The sequence below is a fragment of the Oncorhynchus nerka genome, linkage group LG9b (genome assembly GCF_034236695.1).
Source record: "Oncorhynchus nerka isolate Pitt River linkage group LG9b, Oner_Uvic_2.0, whole genome shotgun sequence".
Lineage (NCBI taxonomy): Eukaryota > Metazoa > Chordata > Actinopteri > Salmoniformes > Salmonidae > Oncorhynchus > Oncorhynchus nerka.
Window position 1 is genome coordinate 52,817,976 of NC_088424.1, and position 20,734 is coordinate 52,838,709.

General features: G+C 46.8%; 1 protein-coding gene across 1 annotated transcript in view; it reads left to right on the forward strand.

The window, feature by feature from the left end:
* Positions 1-18,741, forward strand: part of LOC115126754 (kinesin-associated protein 3-like) — a 75,759-nt gene extending 57,018 nt beyond the window's left edge. Inside the window, 4 exon segments of the mRNA XM_065013648.1 lie at positions 18,243-18,274; positions 18,276-18,403; positions 18,525-18,614; positions 18,707-18,741. Coding sequence (XP_064869720.1) covers positions 18,243-18,274; positions 18,276-18,403; positions 18,525-18,614; positions 18,707-18,741 — 285 coding nt within the window.
* Positions 18,742-20,734: the final 1,993 nt, after the last annotated feature.

Consider the following 20,734-nt stretch of genomic DNA (forward strand, 5'->3'; position numbering starts at 1 on the left):
TCCTGTGTAACCCCAGTCTCTCTGAGGGGTATCCTCCTGTAACCCCAGTCTCTCTGAGGGGTATCCTCCTGTGTAACCCCAGTCTCTCTGAGGGGTATCCTCCTGTAACCCCAGTCTCTCTGAGGGGTATCCTCCTGTAACCCCAGTCTCTCTGAGGGTATCCTCCTGTGTAACCCCAGTCTCTCTGAGGGGTCTCCTCCTGTAACCCCAGTCTCTCTGAGGGGTATCCTCCTGTATAACCCCAGTCTCTCTGAGGGGTATCCTCCTGTGTAACCCCAGTCTCTGTGAGGGGTATCCTCCTGTGTAACCCCAGTCTCTGTGAGGGGTATCCTCCTGTGTAACCCCAGTCTCTCTGAGAGGTATCCTCCTGTGTAACCCCAGTCTCTGTGAGGGGTATCCTCCTGTGTAACCCAGTCTCTCTGAGGGGTATCCTCCTGTAACCCCAGTCTCTCTGAGGGGTATCCTCCTGTGTAACCCCAGTCTCTCTGAGGGGTATCCTCCTGTAACCCCAGTCTCTCTGAGGGGTATCCTCCTGTGTAACCCAGTCTCTCTGAGGGGTATCCTCCTGTAACCCCAGTCTCTCTGAGGGGTATCCTCCTGTAACCCCAGTCTCTCTGAGGGGTATCCTCCTGTGTAACCCCAGTCTCTCTGAGGGGTATCCTCCTGTGTAACCCCAGTCTCTCTGAGGGGTATCCTCCTGTGTTACCCAGTCTCTCTGAGGGGTATCCTCCTGTAACCCCAGTCTCTCTGAGGGGTATCCTCCTGTAACCCCAGTCTCTCTGAGGGGTATCCTCCTGTGTTAACCCAGTCTCTCTGAGGGGTATCCTCCTGTAGCCCCAGTCTCTCTGAGGGGTATCCTCCTGTGTTAACCCAGTCTCTCTGAGGGGTATCCTCCTGTAACCCCAGTCTCTCTGAGGGGTATCCTCCTGTAACCCCAGTCTATCTGAGGGGTATCCTCCTGTGTAACCCCAGTCTCTCTGAGGGGTATCCTCCTGTGTAACCCCAGTCTCTCTGAGGGGTATCCTCCTGTGTAACCCCAGTCTCTCTGAGGGTATCCACCTGTGTAACCCCAGTCTCTCTGAGGGGTATCCTCCTGTGTAACCCAGTCTCTCTGAGGGGTATCCTCCTGTAACCCCAGTCTCTCTGAGGGGTATCCTCCTGTGTAACCCCAGTCTCTCTGAGGGGTATCCTCCTGTAACCCCAGTCTCTCTGAGGGGTATCCTCCTGTGTAACCCAGTCTCTCTGAGGGGTATCCTCCTGTAACCCCAGTCTCTCTGAGGGGTATCCTCCTGTTTAACCCCAGTCTCTCTGAGGGGTATCCTCCTGTGTAACCCCAGTCTCTCTGAGGGGTATCCTCCTGTGTAACCCCAGTCTCTCTGAGGGGTATCCTCCTGTGTAACCCAGTCTCTCTGAGGGGTATCCTCCTGTAACCCCAGTCTCTCTGAGGGGTATCCTCCTGTGTAACCCCAGTCTCTCTGAGGGGTATCCTCCTGTGTAACCCCAGTCTCTCTGAGGGGTATCCTCCTGTGTAACCCCAGTCTCTCTGAGGGTATCCTCCTGTGTAACCCCAGTCTCTCTGAGGGGTATCCTCCTGTGTAACCCCAGTCTCTCTGAGGGGTATCCTCCTGTGTAACCCCAGTCTCTCTGAGGGGTATCCTCCTGTGTAACCCCAGTCTCTCTGAGGGGTATCCTCCTGTAACCCCAGTCTCTCTGAGGGGCATCCTCCTGTGTAACCCAGTCTCTCTGAGGGGTATCCTCCTGTAACCCCAGTCTCTCTGAGGGGTATCCTCCTGTGTAACCCCAGTCTCTCTGAGGGGTATCCTCCTGTGTAACCCCAGTCTCTCTGAGGGTATCCTCCTGTGTAACCCCAGTCTCTCTGAGGGTATCCTCCTGTGTAACCCCAGTCTCTCTGAGGGGTATCCTCCTGTAACCCCAGTCTCTCTGAGGGGTATCCTCCTGTGTAACCCAGTCTCTCTGAGGGGTATCCTCCTGTAACCCCAGTCTCTCTGAGGGGTATCCTCCTGTGTAACCCCAGTCTCTCTGAGGGTATCCTCCTGTGTAACCCCAGTCTCTCTGAGGGGTATCCTCCTGTGTAACCCCAGTCTCTCTGAGGGTATCCTCCTGTGTAACCCCAGTCTCTCTGAGGGGTATCCTCCTGTGTAACCCAGTCTCTCTGAGGGGTATCCTCCTGTAACCCCAGTCTCTCTGAGGGGTATCCTCCTGTGTAACCCCAGTCTCTCTGAGGGGTATCCTCCTGTGTAACCCAGTCTCTCTGAGGGGTATCCTCCTGTAACCCCAGTCTCTCTGAGGGGTATCCTCCTGTGTAACCCCAGTCTCTCTGAGGGGTATCCTCCTGTGTAACCCCAGTCTCTCTGAGGGGTATCCTCCTGTGTAACCCCAGTCTCTCTGAGGGGTATCCTCCTGTGTAACCCCAGTCTCTCTGAGGGGTATCCTCCTGTGTAACCCCAGTCTCTCTGAGGGGTATCCTCCTGTAACCCCAGTCTCTCTGAGGGGTATCCTCCTGTAACCCCAGTCTCTCTGAGGGGTATCCTCCTGTGTAACCCAGTCTCTCTGAGGGGTATCCTCCTGTAACCCCAGTCTCTCTGAGGGGTATCCTCCTGTGTAACCCCAGTCTCTCTGAGGGGTATCCTCCTGTAACCCCAGTCTCTCTGAGGGGCATCCTCCTGTGTAACCCCAGTCTCTCTGAGGGGTATCCTCCTGTGTAACCCCATTCTCTCTGAGGGGTATCCTCCTGTGTAACCCCAGTCTCTCTGAGGGGTATCCTCCTGTGTAACCCCAGTCTCTCTGAGGGGTATCCTCCTGTAACCCCAGTCTCTCTGAGGGGTATCCTCCTGTGTAACCCAGTCTCTCTGAGGGGTATCCTCCTGTGTAACCCCAGTCTCTCTGAGGGGTATCCTCCTGTGTAACCCCAGTCTCTCTGAGGGGTATCCTCCTGTGTAACCCCAGTCTCTCTGAGGGGTATCCTCCTGTGTAACCCCAGTCTCTCTGAGGGGTATCCTCCTGTGTAACCCCAGTCTCTCTGAAGCTACAGCTACTCAGGATTTTATGAAGCTGGCCAGCTTCAGTTAGCTTCACATTCCAGGTCTCAGTCGTACTCCGCCGGTGGAATTGATTAAATATTGCATTTGTTTTATGGTGTAGATCAGCTTTCAAACTGCAGATAGATTATAGCTTCCATCAATGTAGTTGTCTGCATCACTTCCAATCCCCCATATATTGTTTTGTATTTTTTGTTATATATATATACAACCGTTCAAAGGTTTGGGGTCACTTAGAAATGTCCTTGTTTTTGAAAGAAAAACACTTTTTTTGTCCGTTAAAATAACATCAAATTGATCAGAAATACAGTGTAGAGTTGTTAATGTTGTAAATGACTACTGTAGCTGGAAACTGAAGATTTTTGATGGAATATCTACATAGCCGTACAGAGGCCCATTATCAGCAACCATCACTCCTGTGTTCCAATGGCACGTTGTGTTAGCTAAAAGAACACAGACACTGGACAGAGGAACTCTGAATCAATTAATTTATCAAATGTATTTATAAAGCCCTTCGTACATCAGCTGATATCTCAAAGTGCTGTACAGAAACCCAGCCTAAAACCCCAAACAGCAAGCAATGCAGGTGTAGAAGCACGGTGGCTAGGAAAAACTCCCTGGAAAGGCCAGAACCTAGGAAGAAACCTAGAGAGGAACCAGGCTCTGTGGGGTGGCCAGTCCTCTTCTGGCTGTGCCGGGTAGAGAGGAACCAGGCTATGAGGGGTGGCTTGTCCTCTTCTGGCTGTGCCGGGTGGAGATTATAACAGAACATGGCCAAGATGTTCAAATGTTCATAAATGACCAGCAGGGTCAAATAATATTAATCACAGTGGTTGTAAAAGTCAGTTGGCTTTTCATAGCCGATCATTCAGAGTTAGAGACAGCAGGTGCGGTAGAGAGAGAGAGTCTAAAACAGCAGGTCCGGGACAGGTAGCACCTCCGGTGAACAGGTCAGGGTTCCATAGCCGCATGCAGAACAGTTGAAACTGGAGCAGCAGCACGACCAGGTGGACTGGGGACAGCAAGGAGTCATCAGGACAGGTAGTCCTTAGGCATGGTCCTAGGGCTCAGGTCCTCAGAGCAAAAGAATTAGAGAGAGCACACTTAAATTCACACAGGACACTGGATAAGACAGGAGAAGTAGTCCAGATATAACAAACTGACCCTCGCCCCCCGAGACACAAACTACTGAGGCAAAAATACTGGAGGCTGAGACAGGAGGGGTCAGTAGACACTGTGTATCCGATGATACCCCTGGAGAGGGCCAAACAGGCAGGATATAACCCCACCCACTATATATCTTCAAACCACCAACTTACTACCCTGAGACAAGGCTGAGTATAGCCCACGAAGAACTCCCCCACAGCACGAACCCGAGGGGAGAGCCAACCTGGACAGGAAGATCACGTCAGTGACTCAACCCACTCAAGTGACACACCCCTCTTAGGGACGGCATGAGAGAGCCCCAGTAAGCCAGTGACTCAGCCCCCGTAACAGGGTTAGAGGCAGAGAATCCCAGTGGAAAAGGGGGAACTGGCCAGGCAGAGACAGCAAGGGCGGTTCGTTGCTCCAGAGCCTTTCTGTTCACCTTCACACTCCTGAGTACACTTAATCATAGGACCTACTGAAGAGATGAGTCTTCAATAAAGACTTAAAGGTCGAGACCGAGTCTGTATCTCATATGGATAGGTAGACCATTCCATTAAAAATGGAGCTCTATAGGAGAAAGCCCTGCCTCCAGCTGTTTGATTAGAAATTCTAGGGACAATTAGGAGGCCTGCGTCTTGTGACCGTAGCGTACGTATAGGTATGTACGGCAGGACCAAATCGGAGAGATAGGTAGGAGCAAGTTCATGCAATGCTTTGTAGGTTAGCAGTAGAACCTTAAAATCAGCCCTAGCCTTAACAGGAAGCCAGTGTAGAGAGGCTTAGCACTGGAGTAATATGATCACAAGTTTAGGCTCTAGTCAAGATTTCAGCAGCCGTGTAATCTGGGTAGCCGGAAGGTAGAGCATTGCAGTAGTCTAATCTAGATGTGACAAAAGCATGGGAAAACAATTATGCATCAGTTTTAGCCCAAAAAGTTTCTGATATTTGCAATGTTACGTAGATGGAAAAAAGCTGTCCTTGAAATAGTCATGATATGTTCTTCAAAAGAGAGATCAGGGTCCAGAATAACGCCGAGGTCCTTCAGTTTTATTTGAGACGACTATACAACCATCAAGATTAATTGTCAGATTCAACAGAAGATCTCTTTGTTTCTTGGGACCTAGAACAAGCATCTCTGTTTTGTCTGAGTGTAAAAGTAGAACGTTTGCAGCCATCCACTTCCTTATATGTCTGAAATACAGGCTTCCAGGGAGGGACTTTTTTGGGGCTTCACCATGTTTCATTGAAATGTACAGCTGTGTGTCATCCGCATAACAGTGAAAGTTAACACTATGTTTCCCGAATGACATCACCAAGAGGTAAAACATATAGTGAAAACAATAGTGGTCCTAAAATGGAACCTTGAGGAACAACGAAACTTACAGTTGATTTGTCAGAGGACAAACCATCCACAGAGACAAACCGATATCTTTCCGACAGATAAGATCTAAACCAGGCCAGAACCCCCCATGCCAAATTCAGGTCTATGTATAACAGATGATGGTCCCACACCAATACACCGATTTGAGAGTCAAACTATCACTTAAATAACAGCCAACCCTCGTCAGTGTTGACACGACAGTTACAGGGATAGTTAAAAACAGCCTGATTGCTGTAGTAACATCAGGGAAACTGGGCAGAAGGGGGCTTCAAATACAGCAGTTCTGTATCACCTTTAATTGAGCCTGTCATTCTCCTTAATTTCCAGCCTCAACACGTTACAGAAAGAGATGAACTGAAACTCTGGGATGCAGATTATCATCTTTAGAGGTTCTTGAGAGCTTGAACAAAAAATTTGCGATTTCATTCATAGGCTACTGGTGAACCAGATGTTTGAGTCAACAGTCCCTTTTCTGTGGTATATCTTGGCATGCATCATTCAAGACTAAGTTTACATTTTGTGCAGCGCAATAGACATAATGCCTCAGGAAACACTGTCTGGTTTGGCAATACTCAGTATAGAAAACAGCCAGCAGCCTGGACCTACAGGCCGTGGTGAAAACATTTGCACACACATAGGGAGGACTTCAGGAGTCTAGGGGAGTCTCAATTTGGAGTTGAGGTATAATTTAATATTCCTTGAATACTGCAGCCCATTTGTGTTTATTATTATTATCATTTGCTATTAGCAAGACAAAACCTGCTGAGTTCAACAATAAATAGTGAATTTATCCTCAAGCCGACTACTTTTCTCCTCATTGGTATGTGTGTTTTATTAAAGGTTTATACAGAACCAAAACTACAACAAAATGGACACAATCCCAGTTGAAGCTCACTGTAGTTACCTCAAATACCTCGTACCCCTGCACATTGATCTGGTACTGGTACTTCCTGTATATAGCTCCACATTGATCTGGTACTCCCTGTATATAGCTCCACATTGATCTGGTACTCCCTGTATATAGCTCCACATTGATCTGGTACTCCCTGTATATAGCTCCACATTGATCTGGTACTGGTACTTCCTGTATATAGCTCCACATTGATCTGGTACTCCCTGTATATAGCTACACATTGATCTGGTACTCCCTGTATACAGCTCCACATTGATCTGGTACTGGTACTTCCTGTATATAGCTCCACATTGATCTGGTACTGGTACTTCCTGTATATAGCTCCACATTGATCTGGTACTCCCTGTATACAGCTCCACATTGATCTGGTACTGGTACTTCCTGTATATAGCTCCACATTGATCTGGTACTGGTACTTCCTGTATATAGCTACACATTGATCTGGTACTGGTACTCCCTGTATACAGCTCCACATTGATCTGGTACTCCCTGTATATAGCTCCACATTAATCTGGTACTGGTACTCCCTGTATATAGCTCCACATTGATCTGGTACTGGTACTCCCTGTATATAGCTCCACATTGATCTGGTACTGATACTACCTGTATATAGCTCCACATTGATCTGGTACTGGTACTTCCTGTATATAGCTCCACATTGATCTGGTACTCCCTGTATATAGCTCCACATTGATCTGGTACTGGTACTCCCTGTATACAGCTCCACATTGATCTGGTACTGGTACTCCCTGTATATAGCTCCACATTGATCTGGTACTCCCTGTATATAGCTCCATATTGATCTGGTACTACCTGTATATAGCTCCACATTGATCTGGTACTGGTACTCCCTGTATATAGCTCCACATTGATCTGGTACTCCCTGTATATAGCTCCACATTGATCTGGTACTTCCTGTATATAGCTCCACATTGATCTGGTACTCCCTGTATATAGCTCCACATTGATCTGGTACTCCCTGTATATAGCTCCACATTGATCTGGTACTGGTACTTCCTGTATATAGCTCCACATTGATCTGGTACTCCCTGTATATAGCTCCACATTGATCTGGTACTGGTACTCCCTGTATATAGCTCCACATTGATCTGGTACTCCCTGTATATAGCTCCACATTGATCTGGTACTCCCTGTATATAGCTCCACATTGATCTGGTACTCCCTGTATATAGCTCCACATTGATCTGGTACTCCCTGTATATAGCTCCACATTGATCTGGTACTCCCTGTATATAGCTCCACATTGATCTGGTACTCCCTGTATATAGCTCCACATTGATCTGGTACTCCCTGTATATAGCTCCACATTGATCTGGTACTCCCTGTATATAGCTCCACATTGATCTGGTACTCCTGTATATAGCTCCACATTGATCTGGTACTCCCTGTATATAGCTCCACATTGATCTGGTACTCCCTGTATATAGCTCCACATTGATCTGGTACTCCCTGTATATAGCTCCACATTAATCTGGTACTTCCTGTATATAGCTCCACATTGATCTGGTACTCCCTGTATATAGCTCCACATTAATCTGGTACTCCCTGTATATAGCTCCACATTGATCTGGTACTGGTACTTCCTGTATATAGCTCCACATTGATCTGGTACTCCCTGTATATAGCTACACATTGATCTGGTACTCCCTGTATACAGCTCCACATTGATCTGGTACTGGTACTTCCTGTATATAGCTCCACATTGATCTGGTACTGGTACTTCCTGTATATAGCTCCACATTGATCTGGTACTCCCTGTATACAGCTCCACATTGATCTGGTACTGGTACTTCCTGTATATAGCTCCACATTGATCTGGTACTGGTACTTCCTGTATATAGCTACACATTGATCTGGTACTGGTACTCCCTGTATACAGCTCCACATTGATCTGGTACTCCCTGTATATAGCTCCACATTAATCTGGTACTGGTACTCCCTGTATATAGCTCCACATTGATCTGGTACTGGTACTCCCTGTATATAGCTCCACATTGATCTGGTACTGATACTACCTGTATATAGCTCCACATTGATCTGGTACTGGTACTTCCTGTATATAGCTCCACATTGATCTGGTACTCCCTGTATATAGCTCCACATTGATCTGGTACTGGTACTCCCTGTATACAGCTCCACATTGATCTGGTACTGGTACTCCCTGTATATAGCTCCACATTGATCTGGTACTCCCTGTATATAGCTCCATATTGATCTGGTACTACCTGTATATAGCTCCACATTGATCTGGTACTGGTACTCCCTGTATATAGCTCCACATTGATCTGGTACTCCCTGTATATAGCTCCACATTGATCTGGTACTTCCTGTATATAGCTCCACATTGATCTGGTACTCCCTGTATATAGCTCCACATTGATCTGGTACTCCCTGTATATAGCTCCACATTGATCTGGTACTGGTACTTCCTGTATATAGCTCCACATTGATCTGGTACTGGTACTTCCTGTATATAGCTACACATTGATCTGGTACTGGTACTCCCTGTATACAGCTCCACATTGATCTGGTACTCCCTGTATATAGCTCCACATTGATCTGGTACTGGTACTCCCTGTATATAGCTCCACATTGATCTGGTACTGGTACTTCCTGTATATAGCTCCACATTGATCTGGTACTGGTACTCCCTGTATACAGCTCCACATTGATCTGGTACTGGTACTCCCTGTATATAGCTCCACATTGATCTGGTACTCCCTGTATATAGCTCCATATTGATCTGGTACTACCTGTATATAGCTCCACATTGATCTGGTACTGGTACTCCCTGTATATAGCTCCACATTGATCTGGTACTCCCTGTATATAGCTCCACATTGATCTGGTACTTCCTGTATATAGCTCCACATTGATCTGGTACTCCCTGTATATAGCTCCACATTGATCTGGTACTCCCTGTATATAGCTCCACATTGATCTGGTACTGGTACTTCCTGTGTATAGCTCCACATTGATCTGGTACTCCCTGTATATAGCTCCACATTGATCTGGTACTGGTACTCCCTGTATATAGCTCCACATTGATCTGGTACTCCCTGTATATAGCTCCACATTGATCTGGTACTCCCTGTATATAGCTCCACATTGATCTGGTACTGGTACTCCCTGTATACAGCTCCACATTGATCTGGTACTTCCTGTATATAGCTCCACATTGATCTGGTACTTCCTGTATATAGCTCCACATTGATCTGGTACTCCCTGTATATAGCTCCACATTGATCTGGTACTGGTACTCCCTGTATATAGCTCCACATTGATCTGGTACTCCCTGTATACAGCTCCACATTGATCTGGTACTGGTACTTCCTGTATATAGCTCCACATTGATCTGGTACTGGTACTTCCTGTATATAGCTCCACATTGATCTGGTACTCCCTGTATACAGCTCCACATTGATCTGGTACTGGTACTTCCTGTATATAGCTCCACATTGATCTGGTACTGGTACTTCCTGTATATAGCTACACATTGATCTGGTACTGGTACTCCCTGTATACAGCTCCACATTGATCTGGTACTCCCTGTATATAGCTACACATTAATCTGGTACTGGTACTCCCTGTATATAGCTCCACATTGATCTGGTACTGGTACTCCCTGTATATAGCTCCACATTGATCTGGTACTGATACTACCTGTATATAGCTCCACATTGATCTGGTACTGGTACTTCCTGTATATAGCTCCACATTGATCTGGTACTCCCTGTATATAGCTCCACGTTGATCTGGTACTGGTACTCCCTGTATACAGCTCCACATTGATCTGGTACTGGTACTCCCTGTATATAGCTCCACATTGATCTGGTACTCCCTGTATACAGCTCCACATTGATCTGGTACTGGTACTCCCTGTATATAGCTCCATATTGATCTGGTACTACCTGTATATAGCTCCACATTGATCTGGTACTGGTACTCCCTGTATATAGCTCCATATTGATCTGGTACTGGTACTCCCTGTATACAGCTCCACATTGATCTGGTACTGGTACTCCCTGTATACAGCTCCACATTGGTCTGGTACTGGTACTCCCAGTATATAGCGCCACATTGATCTGGTACTGGTACTCCCTGTATATAGCTCCACATTGATCTGGTACTCCCTGTATATAGCTCCACATTGATCTGGTACTGGTACTTCCTGTATATAGATCCACATTGATCTGGTACTGGTACTCCCTGTATACAGCTCCACATTGATCTGGTACTGTTACTTCCTGTATATAGCTCCACATTGGTCTGGTACTGATACTCCCTGTATATAGCTCCACATTGATCTGGTACTGTTACTTCCTGTATATAGCTCCACATTGATCTGGTACTGGTACTCCCTGTATATAGCTCCACATTGATCTGGTACTGTTACTTCCTGTATATAGCTTCACATTGATCTGGTACCTCCTGTATATAGCTCCACATTGATCTGGTACTCCCTGTATATAGCTCCACATTAATCTGGTACTTCCTGTATATAGCTCCACATTGATCTGGTACTGGTACTCCCTGTATATAGCTCCACATTGATCTGGTACTCCCTGTATATAGCTCCACATTGATCTGGTACTGGTACTCCCTGTATATAGCTCCACATTGATCTGGTACTCCCTGTATATAGCTCCACATTGATCTGGTACTCCCTGTATATAGCTCCACATTGATCTGGTACTTCCTGTATATAGCTCCACATTGATCTGGTACTCCCTGTATATAGCTCCACATTGATCTGGTACTGGTACTTCCTGTATATAGCTCCACATTGATCTGGTACTGGTACTCCCTGTATATAGCTCCACATTGATCTGGTACTCCCTGTATATAGCTCCACATTGATCTGGTACTCCCTGTATATAGCTCCACATTGATCTGGTACTCCCTGTATATAGCTCCACATTGATCTGGTACTTCCTGTATATAGCTCCACATTGATCTGGTACTGGTACTCCCTGTATATAGCTCCACATTGATCTGGTACTTCCTGTATATAGCTCCACATTGATCTGGTACTGGTACTTCCTGTATATAGCTCCACATTGATCTGGTACTCCCTGTATATAGCTCCACGTTGATCTGGTACTGGTACTCCCTGTATACAGCTCCACATTGATCTGGTACTGGTACTCCCTGTATATAGCTCCACATTGATCTGGTACTCCCTGTATACAGCTCCACATTGATCTGGTACTGGTACTCCCTGTATATAGCTCCATATTGATCTGGTACTACCTGTATATAGCTCTACATTGATCTGGTACTGGTACTCCCTGTATATAGCTCCATATTGATCTGGTACTGGTACTCCCTGTATACAGCTCCACATTGATCTGGTACTGGTACTCCCTGTATACAGCTCCACATTGGTCTGGTACTGGTACTCCCAGTATATAGCGCCACATTGATCTGGTACTGGTACTCCCTGTATATAGCTCCACATTGATCTGGTACTCCCTGTATATAGCTCCACATTGATCTGGTACTGGTACTTCCTGTATATAGATCCACATTGATCTGGTACTGGTACTCCCTGTATACAGCTCCACATTGATCTGGTACTGTTACTTCCTGTATATAGCTCCACATTGGTCTGGTACTGATACTCCCTGTATATAGCTCCACATTGATCTGGTACTGTTACTTCCTGTATATAGCTCCACATTGATCTGGTACTGGTACTCCCTGTATATAGCTCCACATTGATCTGGTACTGTTACTTCCTGTATATAGCTTCACATTGATCTGGTACCTCCTGTATATAGCTCCACATTGATCTGGTACTCCCTGTATATAGCTCCACATTAATCTGGTACTTCCTGTATATAGCTCCACATTGATCTGGTACTGGTACTCCCTGTATATAGCTCCACATTGATCTGGTACTCCTGTATATAGCTCCACATTGATCTGGTACTGGTACTCCTGTATATAGCTCCACATTGATCTGGTACTCCTGTATATAGCTCCACATTGATCTGGTACTCCCTGTATATAGCTCCACATTGATCTGGTACTTCCTGTATATAGCTCCACATTGATCTGGTACTCCCTGTATATAGCTCCACATTGATCTGGTACTGGTACTTCCTGTATATAGCTCCACATTGATCTGGTACTGGTACTCCCTGTATATAGCTCCACATTGATCTGGTACTCCCTGTATATAGCTCCACATTGATCTGGTACTCCCTGTATATAGCTCCACATTGATCTGGTACTCCCTGTATATAGCTCCACATTGATCTGGTACTTCCTGTATATAGCTCCACATTGATCTGGTACTGGTACTCCCTGTATATAGCTCCACATTGATCTGGTACTGGTACTCCCTGTATATAGCTGCACATTGATCTGGTACTTCCTGTATATAGCTCCACATTGATCTGGTACTTCCTGTATATAGCTCCACATTGATCTGGTACTGGTACTCCCTGTATATAGCTGCACATTGATCTGGTACTTCCTGTATATAGCTCCACATTGATCTGGTACTCCCTTTATATAGCTCCACATTGATCTGGTACTGGTACTCCCAGTATATAGCTCCACATTGATCTGGTACTCCCTGTATATAGCTCCACATTGATCTGGTCCTGGTACTCCCTGTATACAGCTCCACATTGATCTGGTCCTGGTACTTCCTTTATACAGCTCCACATTGATCTGGTCCTGGTACTTCCTTTATATAGCTCCACATTGATCTGGTACTTCCTGTATATAGCTCCACATTGATCTGGTACTCCCTGTATATAGCTCCACATTGATCTGGTACTGGTACTTCCTGTATATAGCTCCACATTGATCTGGTACTGGTACTTCCTGTATATAGCTCCACATTGATCCGGTACATTGATCCGGCACATTGTTCCGGTACTCCCTACGAACCGATCTTGTGCTAACGTTGCTTTGTAACTCTGTAGTGAGTGAGTGACACGCTTCGGCAGTCCTGTGAGCTTGTGTGGCCTACCACTTCGCTGCGGCGCCATTGTTGCTCCTAGACCACTTCACAATAGCTTACAGTTAACCGGGGAGGCAGCTCCAGCAGGGCAGATATTTAGCTGTGCAATTTTTTAAAAACTTTTTTTACCAACTGACTTGTTGGAAAGGTGGCATCCCATGACGGTGCCACGTTGAAAGTCTCTAAGCTCTTCAGTAAGGCCATTCTACTGCCAATGTTTGTCTACGGAGATTGCATGGCTGTGTGATTGATTTTTATACACCAGTCAGCAACAGCTGTGGCTGAAAAAGCAGAATCCACTAATTTTTCACATACTTTATATACTGTATATTTATTGTTTATCTCCTTTCATGTGTTTATTGATTTATTTATCTTGTGTTACAATGTTTCTTCGGTAAAGTTGAAGTCAGAAGTTCACATACACTTTAGCCAAATACATTGAAACTCAGTTTTCCACAATTCCTGACATTTAATCCTAGTACAAATTCCCTGTCTTTAGGTCAGTTAGGATCACCACTTTATTTTAAGAATGTGAAATGTCAAAATAATATAGTAGAGAGAATGATTTATTTGAGCTTTTATTTCTTTCATCACATTCCCTGTGGGTCAGAAGTTTACATACACTCAGTATTTGGTAGCATTGCCTTTAAAATGTTTAACTTGGGTCAAACGTTTTGGGTAGCCTTCCACAAGCTTCCCACAATAAGTTGGGTGAATTTTGGCCCATTCCTCCTGACAGAGCTGGTGGAACTGAGTCAGGTTTGTAGGCCTCCTTGCTCGCACACGCTTTTTCAGTTCTGCCCACAAATGTTCTATAGGATTGAAGGTCAGGTCTTTGTGATGGCCACTCCAATACCTTGACTTTGTTGTCCTTAAGCCATTTTGCCACAACTTTGGAAGTATGCTTGGAGTCATTGTCCATTTGAAAGACCCATTTGCGACCAAGCTTTAACTTCCTGACTGATGTCTTGAGATGTTGCTTCAATATATCCACATAATTTCCCTTCTCATGATGCCATCTATTTTGTGAAGTGCACCAGTCCCTCCTGCAGCAAAGCACCCCCACAGCATGATGCTGCCACCCCCGTGCTTCACGGTTGGGATGGTGTTCTTCGGCTTGCAAGCATCCCCCTTTTCCTCCAAACATAATGATGGTCATTATGGTCAAACAGTTCTATATTTGTTTCATCAGACCAGAGGATATTTCTCCAAAAAGTTACGATCTTTGTCCCCATGTGCAGTCTGGCTTTTTTATGGCGGTTTTTGAGCAGTGGCTTCTTCCTTGCTGAGCGGCCTTTCAGGTTATGTCGATGTAGGACTTGTTTTACTGTGGATATAGATACTTTTGTATCAGTTTCCTCCAGCATCTTCACAAGGTCTTTTGCTGTTGTTCTGGGATTGATTGGCACTTTTCGCACCAAAGTACGTTCATCTCTAGTAGACAGAACGAGTCTCCTACCTGAGCGGTATGACGGCTGCGAGGTCCCATGGTGTTTATACTTGCGTACTATTGTTTGTACAGATGAACATGGTACCTTCAGGCGTTTGGAAATTGCTCCCAAGGATGAACCAGACCTGTGGAAGTCTACAAAAAATTTTCTGAGGTCTTGACTGATTTCTTTTGATTTTCCCATGACGTCAAGCAAAGAGGCACTGAGTTTGAAGGTAGGCCTTGAAATACATCCACAGGTACACCTCCAATTGACTCAAATTATGTCAATTAGCCTATCAGAAGCTTCTAAAGCCATGACATCATTTTCAGGAATTTTCCAAGCTGTTTAAAGGCACAGTCAACTTAGTGTATGTAAACTTCTGACCCACTGGAATTGTGATTCAGTGAAATATAAGTGAAATAATCTGTCTGTAAACAATTGTTGGAAAAATGACTTATGTCATGCACAAAGTAGATGTCCTAACCGACGTGCCAAAACTAGAGTTTGTTAACAAGAAATGTGTGGAGTGGTTGAAAATCGAGTTTTAATGACTCCAACCTAAGTGTATGTAAACTTCCGACTTCAACTGTATAATTACTTTTTAACTCTGCATCATTGGGAAGGGCATGTATTCAGAATTTCACAGTGAAGTCTACACCCGTTGTATTCAGCATTTCACAGTGAAGTCTACACCCGTTGTATTCAGCATTTCACAGTGAAGTCTACACCCGTTGTATTCAGCATTTCACAGTGAAGTCTACACCCGTTGTATTCAGCGTTTCACAGTGAAGTCTACACCCGTTGTATTCAGCGTTTCACAGTGAAGTCTACACCCGTTGTATTCAGCGTTTCACAGTGAAGTCTACACCCGTTGTATTCAGCATTTCACAGTGAAGTCTACACCCGTTGTATTCAGCGTTTCACAGTAAAGTCTACACCCGTTGTATTCAGCATTTCACAGTGAAGTCTACACCCGTTGTATTCAGCATTTCACAGTAAAGTCTACACCCGTTGTATTCAGCATTTCACAGTGAAGTCTACACCCGTTGTATTCAGCATTTCACAGTGAAGTCTACACCCGTTGTATTCAGCATTTCACAGTGAAGTCTACACCCGTTGTATTCAGCATTTCACAGTGAAGTCTACACCCGTTGTATTCAGCATTTCACAATGAAGTCTACACCCGTTGTATTCAGCATTTCACAGTGAAGTCTACACCCGTTGTATTCAGCATTTCACAGTGAAGTCTACACCCGTTGTATTCAGCATTTCACAGTGAAGTCTACACCCGTTGTATTCAGCATTTCACAGTGAAGTCTACACCCGTTGTATTCAGCATTTCACAGTGAAGTCTACACCCGTTGTATTCAGCGTTTCACAGTGAAGTCTACACCCGTTGTATTCAGCGTTTCACAGTGAAGTCTACACCCGTTGTATTCAGCATTTCACAGTGAAGTCTACACCCGTTGTATTCAGCGTTTCACAGTAAAGTCTACACCCGTTGTATTCAGCATTTCACAGTGAAGTCTACACCCGTTGTATTCAGCGTTTCACAGTAAAGTCTACACCCGTTGTATTCAGCATTTCACAGTGAAGTCTACACCCGTTGTATTCAGCATTTCACAGTGAAGTCTACACCCGTTGTATTCAGCATTTCACAGTGAAGTCTACACCCGTTGTATTCAGCATTTCACAGTGAAGTCTACACCCGTTGTATTCAGCATTTCACAATGAAGTCTACACCCGTTGTATTCAGCATTTCACAGTGAAGTCTACACCCGTTGTATTCAGCATTTCACAGTGAAGTCTACACCCCGTTGTATTCAGCATTTCACAGTGAAGTCTACACCCGTTGTATTCAGCATTTCACAGTGAAGTCTACACCCGTTGTATTCAGCATTTCACAGTGAAGTCTACACCCGTTGTATTCAGCATTTCACAGTGAAGTCTACACCCGTTGTATTCAGCATTTCACAGTGAAGTCTACACCCGTTGTATTCAGCATTTCACAGTGAAGTCTACACCCGTTGTATTCAGCATTTCACAGTGAAGTCTACACCCGTTGTATTCAGCATTTCACAGTGAAGTCTACACCCGTTGTATTCAGCATTTCACAGTGAAGTCTACACCCGTTGTATTCAGCGTTTCACAGTGAAGTCTACACCCGTTGTATTCAGCATTTCACAGTGAAGTCTACACCCGTTGTATTCAGCATTTCACAGTGAAGTCTACACCCGTTGTATTCAGCATTTCACAGTGAAGTCTACACCCGTTGTATTCAGCGTTTCACAGTGAAGTCTACACCCGTTGTATTCAGCATTTCACAGTGAAGTCTACACCCGTTGTATTCAGCATTTCACAGTGAAGTCTACACCCGTTGTATTCAGCATTTCACAGTGAAGTCTACACCCGTTGTATTCAGCGCATGTGACAATTAAAATGAAAGTAGATTTGAAGGGACCACAACAGTTACATAATCATTTAGTGAACTCCATAACTCACCACGCACACATTTCTCCCTCTCCCCCTCTCTCTATTTTCCCTCCCTCCCTCCCTCTCTCTCTCTCCCCTTCCCTCCCTCTCCCTCCCCTTCCAACACCCCTCTCCCTCCCTCCACCCCCCTCTCCTCCCGCTCTATCCCTCCCCTCCCTCCCTCGCCCCCTCCCTCCATCCCCCTCTCCTCCCGCTCTATCCCCCTCCCTCACCCTCCAACACCCCCTCCCTCCACCCCCTCTCCTCCGCCATCTATCCCCTCCCTCTCCCTCCCCCTCCAACACCCCTCCCCCTCCCCCTCCCTCCACCCCCCCTCTCCTCCCGCTCTATCCCTCTCCCCTCTCCCTCCCTCTCTCTCCCCCTCCCTCCCTCACCCCCTCCCGCCATCCCCCTCTCCTCCCGCTCTATCCCCCTCCCTCTCCAACACCCCTCTCCCTCCCTCTCCCCTCCCTCCACCCCCCTCTCCTCCCGCTCTATCCCTCTCCCCTCTCCCTCCCCCTCCAACACCCCTCTCCCTCCCTCTCCCCCTCCCTCCACCCCCTTCTCCTCCCGCTCTATCCCCTCCCCTCTCCCTCCCCCTCCAACACCCCTCTCCCTCCCTCTCCCCCTCCCTCCACCCCCCTCTCCTCCCGCTCTATCCCCCTCCCCTCCAACACCCCTCTCAACACCCCTCTCCCTCCCTCCACCCCCTCTCCTCCCGCTCTATCCCCCTCCCCTCTCCCTCCCCCTCCAACACCCCTCTCCCTCCCTCCCTCTCCCCTACCTCCACCCCCTCTCCTCCCGCTCTATCCCCCTCCCCTCTCCATCCCTCTAGGAGTATGATGAGGAGTGGGGAGGAAGACTCAGAGAGAGAAGTTCGATGGCATAACTCTCAGTGGTTGGAGATGGTGGAGAGTAGACAGATGGAGGAGGGAGAGCCCTTCATGTACGGAGAGGATGGAGAGATGGACAGACCTGACCTCTTCTACAGCACGGGTCAGTGAAGTGCATTTTCAGATCCAGTTTGTGCTGTTTGTTTGTCTCTGTCTCCACCAGCAGCTGTCAGGAAGACCTCACAATCCCTGTGTTTGTTTTCCCTCTTTCTCTCTGTGTCTAGACGGGATCACTCCTGCGTCAGGAGCGGTCAGTCCAGACTTCTTCAGCGATCCCTACGCACAGAATGGAGACGGACAGCACGGGTACGATAGTGAGACAAACATTAACACTCCCAAACACTTGATTCTTCTCACACATACACACTCACCTTGTACATGTCATCCATCTAGTACACTCTTCCAGTATACTCTGTTAGTATCGAACACCTTGGAGGGTAGGGTCTAATATAGGGTCTAACACCTTGGAGGGTAGGGTCTAACACCTTGGAGGGTAGGGTCTAACACCTTGGAGGGTAGAGTCTAACACCTTGGAGGGTAGGGTCTAACATAGGGTCTAACACCTTGGAGGGTAGGGTCTAACATAGGGTCTAACACCTTGGAGGGTAGGGTCTAACATAGGGTCTAACACCTTGGAGGGTAGAGTCTAACACCTTGGAGGGTAGGGTCTAATATAGGGTCTAACACCTTGGAGGGTAGACTCTAACACCTTGGAGGGTAGGGTCTAACATAGGGTCTAACACCTTGGAGGGTAAGGTCTAACACCTTGGAGGGTAGGGTCTAACATAGGGTCTAACATCTTGGAGGGTAGGGTCTAACATAGGGTCTAACATCTTGGAGGGTTGGGTCTAACATAGGGTCTAACACCTTGGAGGGTGGAGGGTAGGGTCTAACACCTTGGAGGGTAGAGTCTATCACCCTGGAGGGTAGGGTCTAACACCGTGGAGGGTAGGGTCTAACACCTTGGAGGGTAGAGTCTAACACCTTGGAGGGTAGGGTCTAATATAGGGTCTAACACCTTGGAGGGTAGGGTCTAACACCGTGGAGGGTAGGGTCTAACACCTTGGAGGGTAGAGTCTAACACTGTGGAGGGTAGGGTCTAACATAGGGTCTAACACCTTGGAGGGTAGGGTCTAACATAGGGTCTAACACCGTGGAGGGTAGGGTATACCACCTTGGAGGGTAGGGTCTAACACCTTGGAGGGTAGGGTCTAACACCTTGGAGGGTAGGGTCTAACATAGGGTCTAACACCTTGGAGGGTAGGGTCTAACACCGTGGAGGGTAGGGTCTAACACCTTGGAGGGTAGGGTCTAACATAGGGTCTAACACCTTGGAGGGTAGAGTCTAACATAGGGTCTAACACCTTGGAGGGTAGAGTCTAACACCTTGGAGGGTAGGGTCTAACATAGGATCTAACAGCTTGGAGGGTAGGGTATAACATAGGGTCTAACACCTTGGAGGGTAGGGTCTAACATAGGGTCTAACACCTTGGAGGGTAGGGTCTAACATAGGGTCTAACACCTTGGAGGGTAGGGTCTAACATAGGGTCTAACACCTTGGAGGGTAGGGTCTAATATAGGGTCTAACACCTTGGAGGGTAGGGTCTAACACCTTGGAGGGTAGGGTCTAACACCTTGGAGGTTAGGGTCTAACACCTTGGAGGGTAGGGTCTAATATAGGGTCTAACACCTTGGAGGGTAGGGTCTAACACCTTGGAGGGTAGGGTCTAACACCTTGGAGGGTAGGGTCTAACACCTTGGAGGGTAGGGTCTAATATAGGGTCTAACACCGTGGAGGGTAGGGTCTAATACCTTGGAGGGTAGGGTCTAACACCTTGGAGGGTAGGGTCTAATATAGGGTCTAACACCGTGGAGGGTAGGGTCTAATACCTTGGAGGGTAGGGTATAACACCTTGGAGGGTAGGGTCTAACACCGTGGAGGTTAGGGTCTAACACCTTGGAGGGTAGGGTCTAACACCTTGGAGGGTAGGGTCTAACACCTTGGAGGGTAGGGTCTAATATAGGGTCTAACACCGTGGAGGGTAGGGTCTAACATAGGGTCTAACACCTTGGAGGGTAGGGTATAACACCTTGGAGGGTAGGGTCTAACACCGTGGAGGTTAGGGTCTAACACCTTGGAGGGTAGGGTCTAACACCTTGGAGGGTAGGGTCTAACACCTTGGAGGGTAGGGTATAACACCTTGGAGGGTAGGGTCTAACACCGTGGAGGTTAGGGTCTAACACCTTGGAGGGTAGGGTCTAACACCTTGGAGGGTAGGGTCTAACACCTTGTAGGGTAGGGTCTAATAAAGGGTCTAACACCGTGGAGGGTAGGGTCTAACATAGGGTCTAACACCTTGGAGGGTAGGGTCTAACATAGGGTCTAACACCTTGGAGGGTAGGGTCTAACACCTTGGAGGGTAGGGTCTAATAT